This window comes from Cololabis saira, chromosome 6 (assembly GCF_033807715.1).
Source record: "Cololabis saira isolate AMF1-May2022 chromosome 6, fColSai1.1, whole genome shotgun sequence".
NCBI classification, from domain to species: Eukaryota; Metazoa; Chordata; class Actinopteri; order Beloniformes; family Belonidae; genus Cololabis; species Cololabis saira.
Genome location: NC_084592.1, coordinates 48,966,600 through 48,983,719, shown reverse-complemented (window position 1 = coordinate 48,983,719; position 17,120 = coordinate 48,966,600). Strand labels below are relative to the sequence as shown.

The window sequence follows — 17,120 nt, the reverse complement described above, 5'->3', positions numbered from 1 at the left end:
GTTTGGTTTTTCTGAGTCTCACCTGTTTCCGCAGAGCAAACACAAATAACATTATTGTTCTTTTACTTATTATTTACTGTCACTCTGATTTCATGCAGGATTAATTGATTTATTGAAATAATTTCATGTATCATCTTATATTTGTATTCTTAATTAGATCACTTTAACAAGCCAAAAATGTACATGTATTGCAAGTCCGAATAACATCTCTCTCTATATAAATATATATTTATATATAATTATATTATATGAAATATGATAATATAATTCTTCGAGGGATTTTAACAATAAAGTAAAAATGTATCATTTAATTTAACCAACATTTTTGATTTACTCTGAAAACCAAATCTTGTTAGAATAATTTAAAACTTTTGTTTCACTTATTTAAAGAAATGTGGTATTTTAAAGATAAGAGTCGCAGAAAGGCTGAAAAACTCCCGGCTCATTTCGTTAATTACGTTCACACTGCGTTGTTTTATTGTTATTGTCTGTAAGAATCTCCGACTCATACAAAGAAGTCGATATTCACTTTTCTTTATTCTACTTTATTTCCTGCAATTTAATTTGGACTTTTAGAATCTAAAACTAATCCGAAATGCGACAAGTAAAGAGCAGTCGCATCTTTCTTTCTTTAGTTATTCTATCCTCTTAAACAAACAAACAGATGATTAAATCGTTTCTGGACGTCATTTATAACTCTATAAGTGAGAGATCTCCAGGAAATGTACGTCCACACGAACATTACAGGGAGAAATAGATCCGATATCTCAACAGGTGCTGGTTTAAAAACCTGTAGAAAAACCAGAGCAGACGCTTTTACTTTTATTTAATCGTCGTTCCGTTTCGAGCGCGTTTGCTCTTCAGACTGAACTGATTCAATAGACGACCCGTTTTAAACCCATTTTAAACACCTGGTGTAGAATAAAATACAACATCTAAATATAACATACAGAGTAGGCTACATGTATATCCGAACATCTTATAGATAAAGGAACATCGGGCCAGCCGGCCGTCACACATATCAGTGATAAAAAGAAAAAAAGAAATAAAACAAAGGCGCCTCTTAGTTTTAGAATGGCTACATTTTAAAGTGTGTACAAGGTTACATAATTTTTAAAGATTTAACACATAAAAAAAAAAGACTTACTCATAAATTAGAGTTCAATTCCTTATATCCTTATACGGACGAAGGGCAAGTCCACCCGTAGATAATCAATAGATTTATTTATAAAGCACATTTCACATGATGAGTGGACTCAATGTGCTCAAATACACAAACAAACAAAAAAACAAAATTACAGGTTTACAATAACAGAAACAGACAAAAGGATGTCAAGAGAAAAACAACAATAACAGCAATAATTCCATTTTAACAAAAGTGCGATCACTCAGCCAATCATGTAGTTTAGTTAACGCTTGTTCAAAAAGGTACGTTTTTAGTCTGTTTTTGAAAGAGTGGGTTGTTGGAGCAGACCTTAGTTCCTGCAGCAGAACTTAGTTCCTGCTGGAGCAGAACTAGTGTAGATTCTATGATAGATAGGAAATCCTTATTTAAACACTGAAACGCAGGCGGACGGTCTGAATGATGTCTGTGTTTCCTCCATCAGAGAACCGTCATGACCAGGTCCGTGTGCGAGGAACAGCAGGGGCCCCGGGAGCCCCGGGAACCCCGGGAGCCGCAGGGGCCGCAGGGGCCGCAGGGGCCCCGGGAACCCAGGGAGCTCAGCACGGGGCTCACGGAGCCCAGGGGCCCCACGGAGCGCCAGGAGCCCCGCCAGGAGCCCCGCCAGGAGCCCCGCCAGGAGCCCCGCCAGGAGCCGCTTAGCCCCGCCGGCAGGGACCCGGAGAGCGGCGGGGCCGCGGGGGCCCTGGCGGGGGAGGAAGAGGAGGAGGAAGAGCAGTTCCATCTGGAGGAGGATGAGGAAGAGGATGATGATGAGGAGATGATGGAGGAGGAGGAGGACGAGGAGGAAGAAGGAGAGAACAAACCCAAGAGGAGAGGACCGAAGAAGAAGAAGATGACGAAGGCTCGCATGCAGAGGTGAGTGAGAATCAGAATCAGAATCAGAAAAGGGTTTATTGCCAAGTTTTCACACGATGAATTTGTTATGGTGATTGGTGCAACACAATATAATTATAAAAACAAATATATAAGAGATAAAATAAAATGTATAAACAATAAAATAAAATGTAGACCAGAAATGTACAAAGTGAGGTTTTAAAGTGCCGGGTGAGTCTGTACAAAAGTGACTTAGGAGTGAGCTTCATCACTCCTCCTCTTCCTCCTCTTCCTCCTCTTCCTCACCAGCTTCACATCCTCAGTGCCCCTAAACATTTATATAGGTCTATGTTGAAAAAAATCGATTTTCCAATTCTAAATCGATATTAATTCCTAAAAATCGATTCATATGTCTAAAGAGCTTTTTTTTCACATCATTAAATTACAACTTTTGGTATTTTTTTGGTTTATGCCCAAAAAATGAATGTTTTGTTGGACACCAGGATAACTTTTTGCCTTTAAATATGTTTCAAGGTATGAAAACATTAACGTTTTCAGTTATAATTGCATAAATTGTTTACATTTCATTACTTTATATACTGTCTTGGGGTTACATTTGCATAAAATGCTAAAAACCAAATTCTCTAAGTAAAACTTATAATTTTAAATTCTGCTGAAATATTAAAATCTTAAAATGTAGCTGAAAATAGTGGAAAACCTTTGTTTTGTTCAATTAAGTTGAAAATAGGAGAAAACCTTTACATTTAGCTGAAATTACAAAAAATAAATAAATTAAACTGCAATACTTAAACCTTTAAATTCTGGTGAAAATATGAGAAAACCTTTAAATCAAGTCTAAAATACTAGAACATGTCCTTATCTCGGCAGCCGGTCCTTTATTCTCAGCCCCAGATCTGTTTTATGATCTTTATTAAAAAGCAGCTAAAATGTACCTTTTAAACTTGCTTTTGCTTAGTTTTATTTGTTTTTATTCTTTATATTCTGGTTTGTTCTATGTTTTTTTATTGTGAATCGATTTAGATTTGAATGTGCAGATAGATGGTTGTTTCCAGCCGACACTCGTGGTCCGATCTGATTAAAGTTTTACAGATCTGGATTTTTCATTCTACGGTGTAATCTAAATCTAAATTCACGAGCCTCCAGCTGCAGGATGATTATCTGTGTGTTTAGCGGCCAGTTCTGATGTTTTCATTCCAGATAAGAAGTTTGACTAAATGTCGGAAACGAGTGGTGATGTGAAATGTACAATATATATAAACACAATTACATGAATGATCCTGCACATGGATGCAGGTTTCTAAAGCAGCCGCACGGTCAGGGGTAAAGGTTGAGGTTGGGTTAGGGTTGGGGTTAGGGGTTAGGGTTAGGGTTGGGGTTAGGAGGGTTAGGGTTAGGGTTGGGGTTAGGGTTAGGGGTTAGGTGGTTGGGGTTAGGAGGGTTAGGGTTAGGAGGGTTAGGGTTAGGGTTGGGGTTAGGGGTTAGGGTTAGGGTTGGGGTTAGGGTTAGGGTTAGGGTTAGGTAGTTGGGGTTAGGAGGGTTAGGGTTAGGGTTGGGGTTAGGGTTGGGGTTAGGGTTAGGGTTAGGGTTAGGTGGTTGGGGTTAGGAGGGTTAGGGTTAGGGTTGGGGTTAGGAGGGTTAGGGGTTAGGTGGTTGGGGTTAGGAGGATTAGGGTTAGGGTTGGGGTTAGGGTTAGGGTTAGGGGTTAGGTGATTGGGGTTAGGAGGGTTAGGGTTAGGAGGGTTAGGGTTAGGGTTGGGGTTAGGTGGTTGGGGTTAGGAGGGTTAGGGTTAGGGTTGGGGTTAGGTGGTTGGGGTTAGGAGGGTTAGGGTTAGGAGGGTTAGGGTTAGGAGGGTTAGGGTTAGGGTTAGGAGGGTTAGGGTTAGGAGGGTTAGGGTTAGGAGGGTTAGGGTTAGGGTTAGGAGGGTTAGGGTTAGGAGGGTTAGGGTTAGGGTTGGGGTTAGGTGGTTGGGGTTAGGGGTTACAGTTGAGGTTAGGTGATTGGGGTTAGGGTTGGGGTAGGTGTTAGGGTTATGAGGGTTAGGTGGTTAGGGTTAGGGTTAGAATTAGGGTTAGGATTAGGGGTTAGAGTTGGGGTTAGGGTTAGGGTTGGGGTTAGGTAGTTGGGGTTAGGTGGTTGGGGTTAGTATGGTTAGGTTTATGGTCAGGTTAAAGCCTGAATACAGATCAGCAGTGGAAAAGTCTTTCCAGGAAGGGCAACGTCTGAAGGGAACCGTCTGAAGGCAAACGTTCTCTCTGCAGGTTCAAGATCCGCCGGATGAAGGCGAACGCCCGGGAGAGGAACCGCATGCACGGCCTGAACGACGCCCTGGAGAGTCTGAGGAAAGTCGTCCCCTGCTACTCCAAAACACAGAAGCTGTCCAAGATCGAGACGCTGCGTCTCGCCAAGAACTACATCTGGGCCCTGAGCGAGGTGCTGCGCTCCGGCAAGGCCCCCGACCTCATGAGCTTCGTCCAGGCGCTCTGCAAAGGTACGAGACCCGGAGATACCGGAACCAGGTCCTCAACCAGGTCCTGAGCCAGGACTCAGAGAACCGGAACCAGGACAAAACTAAACCTTGACGGATAAACAGAACAAATGCTCCAGATTGAATAAGCAACACAATAGATACATAAATAAATGAATAGACCTAGATGGAGGATGGAAATCATGTCCTATTTAGGGAATTAATAGCTGAGGGGACAAAACTACATTTATAGGTCAGGTTAAATATACATTTTTAATTCGGAATTAATTATTCAGAATTAAATCATTCAGAATTAAACTATTTTCCTTCAAGTTTACGTTGAAATAGTAATTCTGAATTGAGGTTTCCATGGAAAACACGTTTGATCGGCTTTTCCAATTCCTCTTAAGATCTTTTATTTTAATTAATTATTTTTTAAATTTATTTATTTTGTTTTATTTTATTTTATTTTTTTATGTATTTATTTTTGTTAATTTTTTATTATAATTATTTTATTTTATTTATTTTTGTGTTTGTTTTTTATTAATTAATTTTTCTTTCTTTTTTCTTTTATTTTCTTTTTTTAATTAAAAAAAAATGTAATTCATTTATTCTTTTAATTAATACATTTTTAAAAATTTATTTTTTTCTTTCGTTTTCTGTTATTTTTTAAAAATTGAATTGAATTGAATTTTTTTATTTTATTTTATTTTATTTATTTTATTTTAAATATATAATTTTTTTATTTAATTTATTTTTATTATTTTTCTTTTTTTTTTGAATGAGTGTATGCATGATCGCAGAATTATTTTATTTGAATTTAAAATCAGAATTAACCAGCCACTTACTTTGGAATTAAGTTTAATTCGGAATGGCCATTTTCATTCCGAATTAGGTGTTTACATGGTCATTTTTTACTCATTTTAAATTGGATTTAATTTTAATTCTGAATTTTAATTCAGTATTGATGGTTCCCCCCCAGGTCTGTCCCAGTATTGATCAGTATTGACCAGTATTGACCAGTATTGACCAGTATTGATCAGTATTGATCAGTATTGATCAGTATTGATGGTTCCCCCCCAGGTCTGTCCCAGTATTGATCAGTATTGACCAGTATTGACCAGTATTGATGGTTCCCCCCCCAGGTCTGTCCCAGTATTGATCAGTATTGATGGTTCCCCCCCAGGTCTGTCCCAGCCCACCACCAACCTGGTAGCCGGCTGCCTCCAGCTGAACCCGCGGACCTTCCTGCCGGAGCAGACGCCGGAGCTGCCGGCCCACCTGCCCCCCCCCAGCGCCGGCTCGTACCCGGGACACTTCTACCAGAGCCCGGGGCTGACGGCCGGCCTGCCCAGCCCGCCCTACGGCTCCATGGACCCGGCCCAGCTCTTCCACCAGGTCAAGGGTCAGCCCTACGGCCCGCTGGAGCCGTTCTTTGACGGCGTGCTGGTGCCGGACGGCCCGGCCTTCGACCCGCCGCTCAGCCCGCCGCTCAGCATCAACGGGAACTTCTCCTCGTCCTTCAAGCACGAGGCCGGCGCCGCGGCCGACTACGACAAGAGCTTCCCCTTCGCCGTGCACTACGGCGGCGCCGGCGGGCCCGGGCTGTACGGCGGCGGCGCGGGGCCCAACACGCGGTGCGGGGACCTGCAGGTGGAGCAGCTCATGGGCTTTGACGGACACTCGCACCACGAGAGGATGATGAACGCTCAGCTCAACGCCATCTTCCACGAGTCCTGAGGGACAGGAGGACGGACGGACAGACGGACTTCTATCCGTTCATATAGTCCAAGGGCCAGAGACAAAATACCACTCAAGGTGACAAAACTTACTTATCATTTTTGAAAAGATCCATGCCACTCAGGAAGGTTTTCATACCAGAATATCATCTACAGACATGGATCTTTTCAACAATCCTAAGCAGGTTTTGTCACCGTGAGTGGTTCTGATCTCTGGTCTGGAACACGGACTAATAGCTGTGTCTGTTTCTCAGCGACGCTGGTGTCACACAATCATACAACCTTTATAGAGAAACGCTCTTATCATCCACGACTTCTGAATAATCAATAATCAATGAGCAATAATCTGGAGAAAACTATGCAATTTTGTGAAAGCTGAGCGACGCTCAGCGGATAATTCCAAATGTTGAGGAATAAAGATGTGTCTATTTTTGGGTGGACGTGCGAGGCGACGGGAGGAAAAGTGTTCATGTTGTTCATGTGGTTTTTACTTTTTGCTTTTTATAACGTTCCTGTAGCGTTGTCTTAACATTTCATGTGACTCTTGTTCATATTTTATAAGATAGATGTTTATAAGGGCCTTTTATTAAAGGGAATTCCACGTGATTGACACGCAAGACTCTTTCTTTCTCAACAACAATAACTAGAAAATTTCCTCGCAGAAATTTGGAGAGTGCCACAGGGGGCTGCTGCCCATTTGTGTACATTGCTGCATTTTTCAGCAATAAAGGTGAAGGACTCAAAACTAAGTCCAATGACACCACCCACGACTCTTCGAAGACCGCGAAGGCCGTACCGAAGGCTGGACGGACGCTGGTGAAATGAGACGGTATAGCCTGTGGGGGATTTCCTGGTTGCGTCACCAGCTGTTCCCGCCCTTGTCCTACGTCACTAAACAAAGTAGAAAGAAAGAAAGATAGACAGACGGCAAGATAGACAGAAAGAAAGAAAGAAAACACGATAGAAAAGAAAGAAAGAACAAACAAAAAAGAAATGGAGCCAGAAGTTTTGTTTTTGTTTTTTTCGTTTTTCATTTTGTTGGAGGAGGAAGAGAGGCGTGTCCGCCGGCGCCGGCGGAAATAATATATTTTTCTGAAAAAATTTGAATCTGAAAATATTTTTCTGGAAATATGGATCTTTCAAACAGCGGGAAAAGAAGGCTGCATTTGTGGGCTGCATTTGAAGGAACCTTCGAAATGGGACAGCCTAATCTGCCTTCAAATCCAGCCCTCGAAGGACGCAGCCCCTGAATTGGGACACAGCTTCTATGTCAAACCATTCAAAAGTTATAGCATTTACTGATTGTTATTTGCTGTGTGTGTGTGTGTGTGTGTGTGTGTGTGTGTGTGTGTGTGTGTGTGGGGGGGGGGTATTTAATATATATATAATATATATATATATATATATATATATATATATATATATATATATATATATATATATATATATATATATATATATATATATACATATACATATATATATACCATGAACCTGTTCCCAGCAGGACTGGGGGTCGGCTAAGGTCAGAGGTCAGGGGTCAGATTTCACAGAATGCTTTTAGGCGTCTCCATTTTACAGGTTAAAGTATATGAAGACTTTAGTGACTGAGTCATGTGACCAGTTCTGGCTGAATGAGTCAGCAGCTGACTTCTGGTTGCCCCGGCAACAAGAACCTCGACATCAGAAACTTCCAGTTTGGCTGTGAGAAAAACCCAGATTTTGGCTTCTGACGAGGTCTCAAATAACTCAGATTTGTGAGAAAATCGTAGCTCCTAGCAGAAAAACAAAAACATTGTGAGAGACACAGAACCCGGCAGATTCTGACAAACTTAATTTTATTCCGATGTTCCTTAAAATGAGTGAGTAAGCTCAGTGCGAAGACAGAGTGAGATTCTTTTGAAGAAAACTTTTGATTACATTACAGTCAATGGAGACCGAGGCAGGTATTGGCGCCGCTCTAGTCCCCCCCCCCCCCCCCCCCCCCCGTTAAAATTTTATCCATACCCCGCCTGTCAAAGCCTGTGTCTACATTCTGACCAAAAATTATTGGTCTCCTTTTCACGGTTTGGCCGTGAGCTCGAGTTACAAATAAAAATTCAGGTTATTTTTTTACTGTTTCTCACACTCTAGCGACCGACACCCGTACTCTAGATTTGACAAAAAAGTGATTTCCAGTCCTTGCTTGTGTGCTCATATCTTGAAAAGTTTACATCCTAGGAATGTTTGGAGAGAAGAGAAGTTTTCCTCCATTTTCAAGTGTGAATGACATTTTTACGTGCAGGTATGAGAAAGTTAGGTAACTCAGAAAAAAGGTGAATTTTGGCTTTTTTTTTTAACCTTTTCCCATCCGCTTTGAATGGGTTTTTGGGCCGTTTTTTGGGGAATAACTTTGGGAAAAATGGGAATTTCAACACCAAAAGTCATAGCAGACTATTCCCGATCGAGCCGCACGTTTTGATATATGATGCGCCTGGGTCCTCCGAAATCTGTAGGAAGAGTAGCAAACCGAAATCTGGCCGGAAAATGAAGAAAAAATAAATAAACGCACAGGATAACAATGGCGCTATGGAGGAGGCGTGGCTCTTGGCGGAACCGTGGCACTAATTAAAGCTGCAAGCAGCGATGAACGGCCTCCACCCTTGTGCACGTTCAGGCTGCACTGGAAGCTTGTATGAATTGATGTAGATTCTTCAGGCCGGGACATTTAGTGGATGAAACCACCCACTACTCTCTATATCAAATCATTCCAAAGTTATGGCAGAAAGTAGGAACTATCAGATATCGACCAATCAGAAGAAGGGGCGGGGCTAATTTGCACCAATTAAGGTGACAGAGTCAAAACCGAGTCCGATGACACCACCCACGAGTCTTTATGTCAAACCATTCAAAAGTTATAGCAGAAAGTAGGAACTATCAAATATTGACCAATCAGATGAAGGGGGGGGGGGGGCACGCTTTTTGGCGTCTAGCGTCGCCACGGTAACACTTTTGACAGAGAAAAGTAATGCGCGTAGTCGCAGGATGAAGACGCACATTTTGATGTATAACACACCTGGATGCACGTTACGGTTCGGGCGAAGAAGCGAACGAAGGAATGGCATAAATTGCGCCAAAATTACACGATTAATTCAAAATGGCCGACTTCCTGTTTGGTTTCGGCCATAGTGCCAAGAGACCTTTCTTTAAGTTACATGATACAGGTGTGTACTGATTGTGGTGCAGGTACGTCAAACCGTATTATGGGGCTTGAGGCACAAAGTTTTCTAGGGGGCGCTGTTGAGCCGTTAGGCCACGCCCATTAATGCAAACCATTAAATATCAAATTTTTCACCAGGCCTGGCATCCATCCATCCATCCATCCATCCATCCATCCATCCATCCATCCATCCATCCATCCATCCATCCATCCATCCATCATCCATCCATCCATCCATCCATCCATCCATCATCCATCCATCCATCCATCCATCCATCCATCATCCATCCATCCATCCATCCATCATCCATCCATCCATCCATCCATCATCCATCCATCCATCCATCCATCCATCCATCATCCATCCATCCATCCATCCATCATCCATCATCCATCCATCATCCATCCATCCATCCATCATCCATCCATCCATCCATCCATCCATCCATCCATCCATCCATCCATCCATCCATCCATCCATCCATCATCCATCCATCCATCCATCCATCATCCATCCATCCATCCATCCATCCATCCATCCATCATCCATCCATCCATCATCCATCCATCCATCCATCCATCCATCCATCCATCCATCCATCCATCCATCCATCATCCATCCATCCATCCATCCATCCTACCATCCATCCATCCATCCATCCATCCATCCATCCATCCATCCATCCATCCATCCATCTATCCGTTCATCCATCCATCATCCGTCCAACATTTTACAAAAAGCTGATCCACATTCAGGTCCAAAGTGTGGCCTTTCTTATGGGTAGGACCAGAAAAGTAAACTAGGTTAAAATAGTCCATTACAGTTTTTTCTGAAAGCTTAGGCGCTAATTATGTTCTTGTAGCACAATTTCTAAAACTATTACAGTTTTTTCTGAAAGCTTAGGCGCTAATTATGTTCTTGTAGCACAATTTCTAAAACTATTAACACACATAGCAAAACCACTCACTGAGTTAGCGAAATTAAAAGCACAAATACTGCTTTGCACTCAGTTTGTAATTTTGTAACACACACTTTTCAAAACTGTAGGCACAATTCACTGCTTACACTCAATTGCCAAATTTCCAAAACACTCCTAGCAAAATTATACACATGTATGGCTATTATTTACACTATTTTGCCCACTGTCTGGCACACTTTCACATGTGAAAACTATTTTAGAGAATTAGTTCACTTTGCAATCAGCGTAAGCACTATAAATAATCCACAGGTAAGCTGTCTGTGTGGAGTACAATGGAAGGAGCAAGAAGAGTAAGAATCAGAGGAGTTGGAGGAAGAGGACGTGGAGGTGAAGGAGTTGGAGGAAGAGGACATGTAGGTGAAGAAGCGAGAGGTTTAGAGGAAGTTAGAGGAAGAGGACAAGGAGGAGCAAGAGGAGGACGAGGATGGGGAAGAAGAAGGGCCAGAGCAGACCTGATATGTCATCATATGGGACAATGTTAGTTTCCATAGGGCTGCTTTGGTCCGCAACTGGTTTACCGATCACCCACTCTTCATGGCACTCAACCTCCCCCCATACTCTCCATTCTTACTGTAAATCCAATTGAAGAGTTCTTTTCTGCCTGGCGCTGGAAAGTCCACGACCGCCTTCCCCATCAACACGCAGCCCTTTTACAAGCAATGGAGGAGGCATGTGGAGATATTGAGCAGGCATCATGTCAGGCCTGGATACGGCATGCAAGGAGGTATTTTCCCCGGTGCCTTGGACTGGAGGACATCGCATGCCATGTGGATGAGATTTTGTAGCCGGACCCAGAGAGACGGCATGATGTAGGCTGATTGTCTTTTTTTGTGAATGTATTATTTTGTGTTCTGTAATGTGTCTTTGTTTTGACGAGTGTGAATAAACACCAATACTTGAAGTTTGGATCCCTATGTGTTTACAGAACTATGACAAAAGTATGACCTCAAACTGACCTAGCCACCTTGTGCACAGAAAAAGAAAAAAGCCAGATGTGTTTTGTATTCATACCATTAGTGTGTAGTTGGCACATTATGTGCTTAGTAAATGATGGCATGTGTTTACTGTCTGATATGAAAACACAATTTTTACTAAGGTGTGTAGAGTTAATCAAACTGTGTTTGATTTTGCAAGAGAACTATAAAGTTTTGATAATTTGGTGAAAGGTTTTCTCATTTGTGTGTAGAGTTTAGCAAAAATAGCCAATGTTGCAAAAAATGTACTTAAGGATTCAGAAAAAACTGTAACACACATAGCAAAACCACTCACTGAGTTAGCCAAACTAAAAGCACAAATACTGCTTTGCACTCAGTTTGTAATTTTGTAACACACACTTTTCAAAACTGTAGGCACAATTCACTGCTTACACTCAATTGCCAAATTTCCAAAACACTCCTAGCAAAATTATACACATGTATGGCTATTATTTACACTATTTTGCCAACTGTCTGGCACACTTTCACATGTGAAAACAATTTTAGAGAATTAGTTAATTTTATTTATCTATTTTTCTGGAGGAGGTATTTAGTATTTTAAGGTGACTTCTCAGAAAGTGAAAATCCCTTTTTTGCTATCCCCTTATCTGCATCTTCTTTTTGATTGTATTTATTTGGTATTAGTTTTGGATTGACTGTAAATTGGATTTTGGTTGATGATTTTTGTTATTTATTTATTTATTTATTTATTCATTGATTGATTTATTTTTCATTTTCTCCTCCACCTCTTTTTTCTCTTTTTTCTCCTCTTTTTATGACCCCCCCCCCCCCCCCCCCCCGGGGACAGGAAGTGGGCATGGTCCAGACGGCCTGAGGGTTCTGATTGGTCCATCATGGACCAGGACGGTCAGAGATGGATTTTGGTCTGAGACCTTTCAGAGATTTATACACCAGGATTTAATCTTAATTATGGCCTCATCTATAAAGCTTGTTTGCGCACAAAAAGCGCCTGAAAGATGCGCAAGCACCTTCTATGCAAAGGCTGGGATCTAAAAATAAAAAACTAACCGAAAAATCTGCGTATCCCTACGGCAACCCTGACTCTCCTGTAAGAACTTACTGAAGATCTGGGGAACTGGCGACGCAGGCTGTGAGGTGGTGAAATTAAGCCAGATTCATGTCATACTCGTAATAATGTCATCACATATCACAACATACTGTATATCACTTGCCACCCGTCCCTTGAAATACGGAATTTTTACGTAATTGGGAATTAAAATTTATATAAAAAGTTTATTCCGTATTTCACAATCGTCCCATGCACGTCTGTCACACACGCACACACTAGTTAAGCCTAATTATGCCTAAATAATGGTTTCGCGTAAAATCAACGCAGAGCCTACGCCGAAGCGGTTACACCTGTACGGTGTGCATGGCCGCGTAACCTACGCTGTATGTTCTGCGTCGATTTAACGCAGACCATAAATCAGCCCTGAGCAGCCTGAGGGGAGTGGGGAGGGGAGAGGGGGACGGGGCTCCATCCCGTCTTCGCACAGTGTCTTGATGATTTGCAATTACAGGCTGAGCCTACCGTTAGTTCTTAAACTGTAAAAAAAAAGGGGGGGGGGACAAAAACATGAGTTTGAAAAGTGGGGGGGACATGTCCCCCCTGTTCCCAGTGGAAATTGCGCCCTTGCGCCTCACAGCGTTTTATTTTCACTCGCTTTATTTTATACTATTTATATGCTATTTATACTTTTACTGTCACCACCAAATAATGTGGTTTTCCTGTCCTCCACCTCATCCTCAACATCTCCATCTCAGTCTCCGTGAAATTTAGTGGCACGGTGGCTCGACACGTCTCATTCATGCTGACGCCAAACAAGCTGCAGGATTTTGCATTGACCATTTAAGGTAAAAAGTGGGCGTGTAGAGGGCGGGATATGAGGAGAATTCACCTGCCAACCTTCCACCTGGACTGTGATTTATAAAGAGAACATTGCGTGCAAGTGTGCAAGTTTGCGCCCGCCATTTTCGGCTTTTGGGTTTACGTGCACTTTTAGTATGAATCCTACGCACTCCATTTTAAATGAGGCCCCTGGTCAGGGACAGACAGGAAGCCACAACATGCTCACCTGCATGGAGTCATAATAATAATACATTTTATTCAAAGGCGCCTTTCTTGGCACTCAAGGTTGCCGTACACAAAACAATAAAAAAATAAAACCATCAGAAAACATTTAAAAACAGCACAGAAAATAAAGAAAAAAGAAACAACATAAAGAGGCGGAGAAAGAACATTAAATGAGGTAGGCAGTTTTGAACGGATGCGTTTTGAGTTGGGATTTGAAATGAGTGAATGAGTGAATGACTGTGTTTCCACACATCAATAACCCTTTTCTAACCGGAGTATTAGCAATAAACCGGTTACACGGCCATGTAAACACCAATATATCCAGTCTGGGAGCTTCATAGGAACTAACAGATCCAGATGAACCTCAGGGGTCTGGGAGCTTCATAGGAACTAACAGATCCAGATGAACCTCAGGGGTCTGGGAGCTTCATAGGAACTAACAGATCATGCATGGATTCTGGTCCAGGACCATCCAGGTCTTTGGAGACCAGCAGGAACATTTGAAACTCTGGAAGCCAGTGTAGTGATTTCATCATGACCGTGTAATGTGGTCCAGGTTCCAGGTCCAGGTTCCTGGTGTTTGGAAGGACTCTATTCTTCCTATCCCTGCACCTTGAAAGACAAAAGAAGAATTTACAGTGAAAAAAGTACAAATGTTACAGAAAAAATTAGTTGCTGCCTAAAGAACGGTCAACAACAGATTCAGTAAAAGAATAAGCAGAATTTAATCACCAAACCAAACCTCAGGAACGGTGGAGTAAACTTTAAATCCAGATGGTTCCATGATTTTTGCAGAAGGATAATTCAACAGGATTCTTGCATGGTAAATATAAACACATTAAACAAAGCACATTCCAAATTCATTAAATGGCCTATTTTGCCTAAAGTTAAAGAAGTACATTTTAAAATTATGAACAAGGTCAATCCTGTGGCAGAATCTCTTAAAAAAAGATTAAAATTTGAGGTAGATCAACGTTCCTTCTGCAAAAAGGATGAAGAAACTCTGGATCATTAGTTTTATCAATGTCCTTTGTCTCATTGTTTCTGGACAGACAAACACAATTGGATTTCTCTTCAAATTAATAATGTTTCACCTTTTGAATTAGGCCATTTTATTTTCTTCATGGATGATTTGGAATTTTTCTGTTTCTGATATTATTAATATCATTTTGTTACTGGTAAGAACCATATTCATTGTGCCAAATGGAGAAATTGTAAACCTCCTTCCGGGGTTTTATTAACAATTTTAGGATTTTTTCACATGTCTCAAAAGAGTAGAAAACAAAAATGCAAGTAAAATAAGTCTAGACATTGCTCATTATTTGTTATTCTAATTTAATAATTCCTCTCCTTTTATATGCTCCATTATGTGAATTTAAATGCTTAATTTATTTTGTTATTCATATGCACCTTTTAATTCTTAGAGCGCCTTGTTTTTGTTTTTTTTGCATTCCTTACAAGAATCCCCATTATTTTTTTTTTGTTTTTATTTTCCTTATAATGTCTAATGTGGTCCAGGTTCCAGGTCCAAATAAACACAATTGGATTTCTCTTAAAATGAATAATGTTCCACCTTTTGAATTAAGCCATGTTATTTTCTTCATGGATGATTTGGAATTTTTTGTTTCTGATATTATTAATATCATTTTGTTACTGGGTAAGAACCATATTCATTGTGCCAAATGGAGAAATTGTAAACCTCCTTCCGGGGTTTTATTAACAATTTTAGGATTTTCTCGAGTCTCAAAAGAGTAGAAAACAAAAATGCAAGTAAAATAAGTCGAGACATTGCTCATTATTTGTTATTCTAATTTAATAATTCCTCTCCTTTTCTATGCTCCATTATGTAAATTGAAATGCTTAATTTATTTTGTTATTCATATGCACTTTTTAATTCTTAGAGTTTTTTTTGTATTCCTTAAAAGAATCCCCATTTTTTCTTATTTTTATTTTCCTTTCTTTATATATTGCATTTAAATTGATATTTGTCCATTAAAAAACAAACGGCCCCGGGCACGCGCGCCGCGCGCCCGCGCCGCTAAAGCCGCGGCGCGTCTCCATGGCAACGCGTCCCCGGAAATAATCCGCGGCGCGTCTCCATGGCAACGCGACCCCGGAAATAACCCGCTCAGCTCACAGGTCGTTCAGCAGGACCTGCTGGTTCTCCGCCTGAGGTTCCGCTCTTTACAGCTTTATTAGTGTTATTATATAATTATTATCTAATTATTGAGATGTCGGAGCCGCGGGGGGAGAAGCAGAGCAAGAAGAAGAAGAGGAAGGAGAGGAAGAGGAGGGAGGAGGAGGAGGAGCAGGAGGAGGAGGAGGAGGAGCGGGGGGAGTCTAAGGAGAACAGGTGAGGAACTTTCTCCATGAGATTCTACAGAATAACAAACTGCTCCAAAGAGCGACTTCTGCAAACCCTTTCAGAGTAAAAGCCCAGCAGTAAGGTAGATATGCCATTTCAAAGTAAAAGCAGTAACGTAGATATCCAGCAACAGAATATCAACAGAATGTGGCATCACGTGACTGCTGTGATCAGGATACCCAGAATGCACCAGTCCCAGACCTGCCCAGGTCAAACTAGTCAACACTGGTCTGGTTTTTAAGATAAAGATAAATTAAATTATTATTACTATTATTACTATTATTACTATTATTATTATTATTATTATTATTATTATTATTATTATTATTATTATTATTATTATTATTATTATTATTATTAATCTTCTTTATTTTCTTTTTTATTTAATTTTAGAAGTGTATTTTGGAAAAAATGTATGGTTACATATTCGCTTGTGTGTTGTGAACTTATGTTTCAGTTGCAAACTAATGTTTCCTCACAAATACAAATACAAATGTTCATAAATTGTGAATGAAAAGGGAGCAGAAAGAAGAAGAATCTTATCTAATCTGCCCCTTTTCCAAGAAATAAATTCACAAATAACATAAATTCAAAACTAAAAAAAAAACCAACTAAGTAAATAAAAAACTAAAATAAAATTACCGCTGGCTATGGGTATGTCAATCAAACTTAACTAACATATTTCATTATATTTCCTTAACATACAGGCTTTAATTGTTCTTTTGAATGTAATGGATTCTTTGTTTTCTTTATTCAGATTGTTCCATAAACCTATTTAACAGTGACTACTATCATTGTTATCATTATTACTATTCCCTCATTCACTTTTATCTGAGTGACAACAAAGGTGTACACACATGTGTAATTAGTATTTATACTGCTACTGATTTATAAAACCAGTAATAATGATTCTATCGTCGTTAATATTATTATTGGCTGTTGCTGTAGACGTCATGACTGTCACTGTTATTATAGATTTAGATTTTAGATTTAGATTTATTTTTTCAGCACAGTATAAAAAACAGAACCAGTAACCAGAGGTGTCAAGTAATAAAGTACAAATACTTCGTTACCTTACTTAAGTAGAAATTATTTTTCAGACGACTTTTTACTTTTACTCCTTACATTTTCCACAATTATCTGTACTTTTTACTCCTTACATTTTAAAAACAGCCTCGTTACTCTATTTCATTTGGGCCTTTAATAAAAACTATCCAGTTAAATTGCTCCATCCGGATAGAGTGAATTTGGTTGTGGTTGTTTCAGATGTTCTTGTCCAGTTT

General features: G+C 40.4%; 2 protein-coding genes across 2 annotated transcripts in view; both read left to right on the top strand.

The window, feature by feature from the left end:
- The window catches only part of LOC133446255 (neurogenic differentiation factor 1-like), a 7,325-nt gene extending 495 nt beyond the window's left edge, over positions 1-6,830 (top strand). Inside the window, exons 2-4 of the mRNA XM_061724255.1 lie at positions 1,608-2,041; positions 4,280-4,509; positions 5,672-6,830. Coding sequence (XP_061580239.1) covers positions 1,617-2,041; positions 4,280-4,509; positions 5,672-6,225 — 1,209 coding nt within the window. The 5' untranslated portion in view covers positions 1,608-1,616 and the 3' untranslated portion in view covers positions 6,226-6,830. The remainder of the gene's footprint in view (positions 1-1,607; positions 2,042-4,279; positions 4,510-5,671) is intronic.
- Positions 6,831-15,574: 8,744 nt separating this feature from the next.
- cerkl (ceramide kinase-like) overlaps positions 15,575-17,120 on the top strand; it is a 78,001-nt gene continuing 76,455 nt past the window's right edge. Inside the window, exon 1 of the mRNA XM_061724251.1 lies at positions 15,575-15,825. Within this exon, the coding sequence (XP_061580235.1) occupies positions 15,704-15,825 (122 nt within the window). The 5' untranslated portion in view covers positions 15,575-15,703. The remainder of the gene's footprint in view (positions 15,826-17,120) is intronic.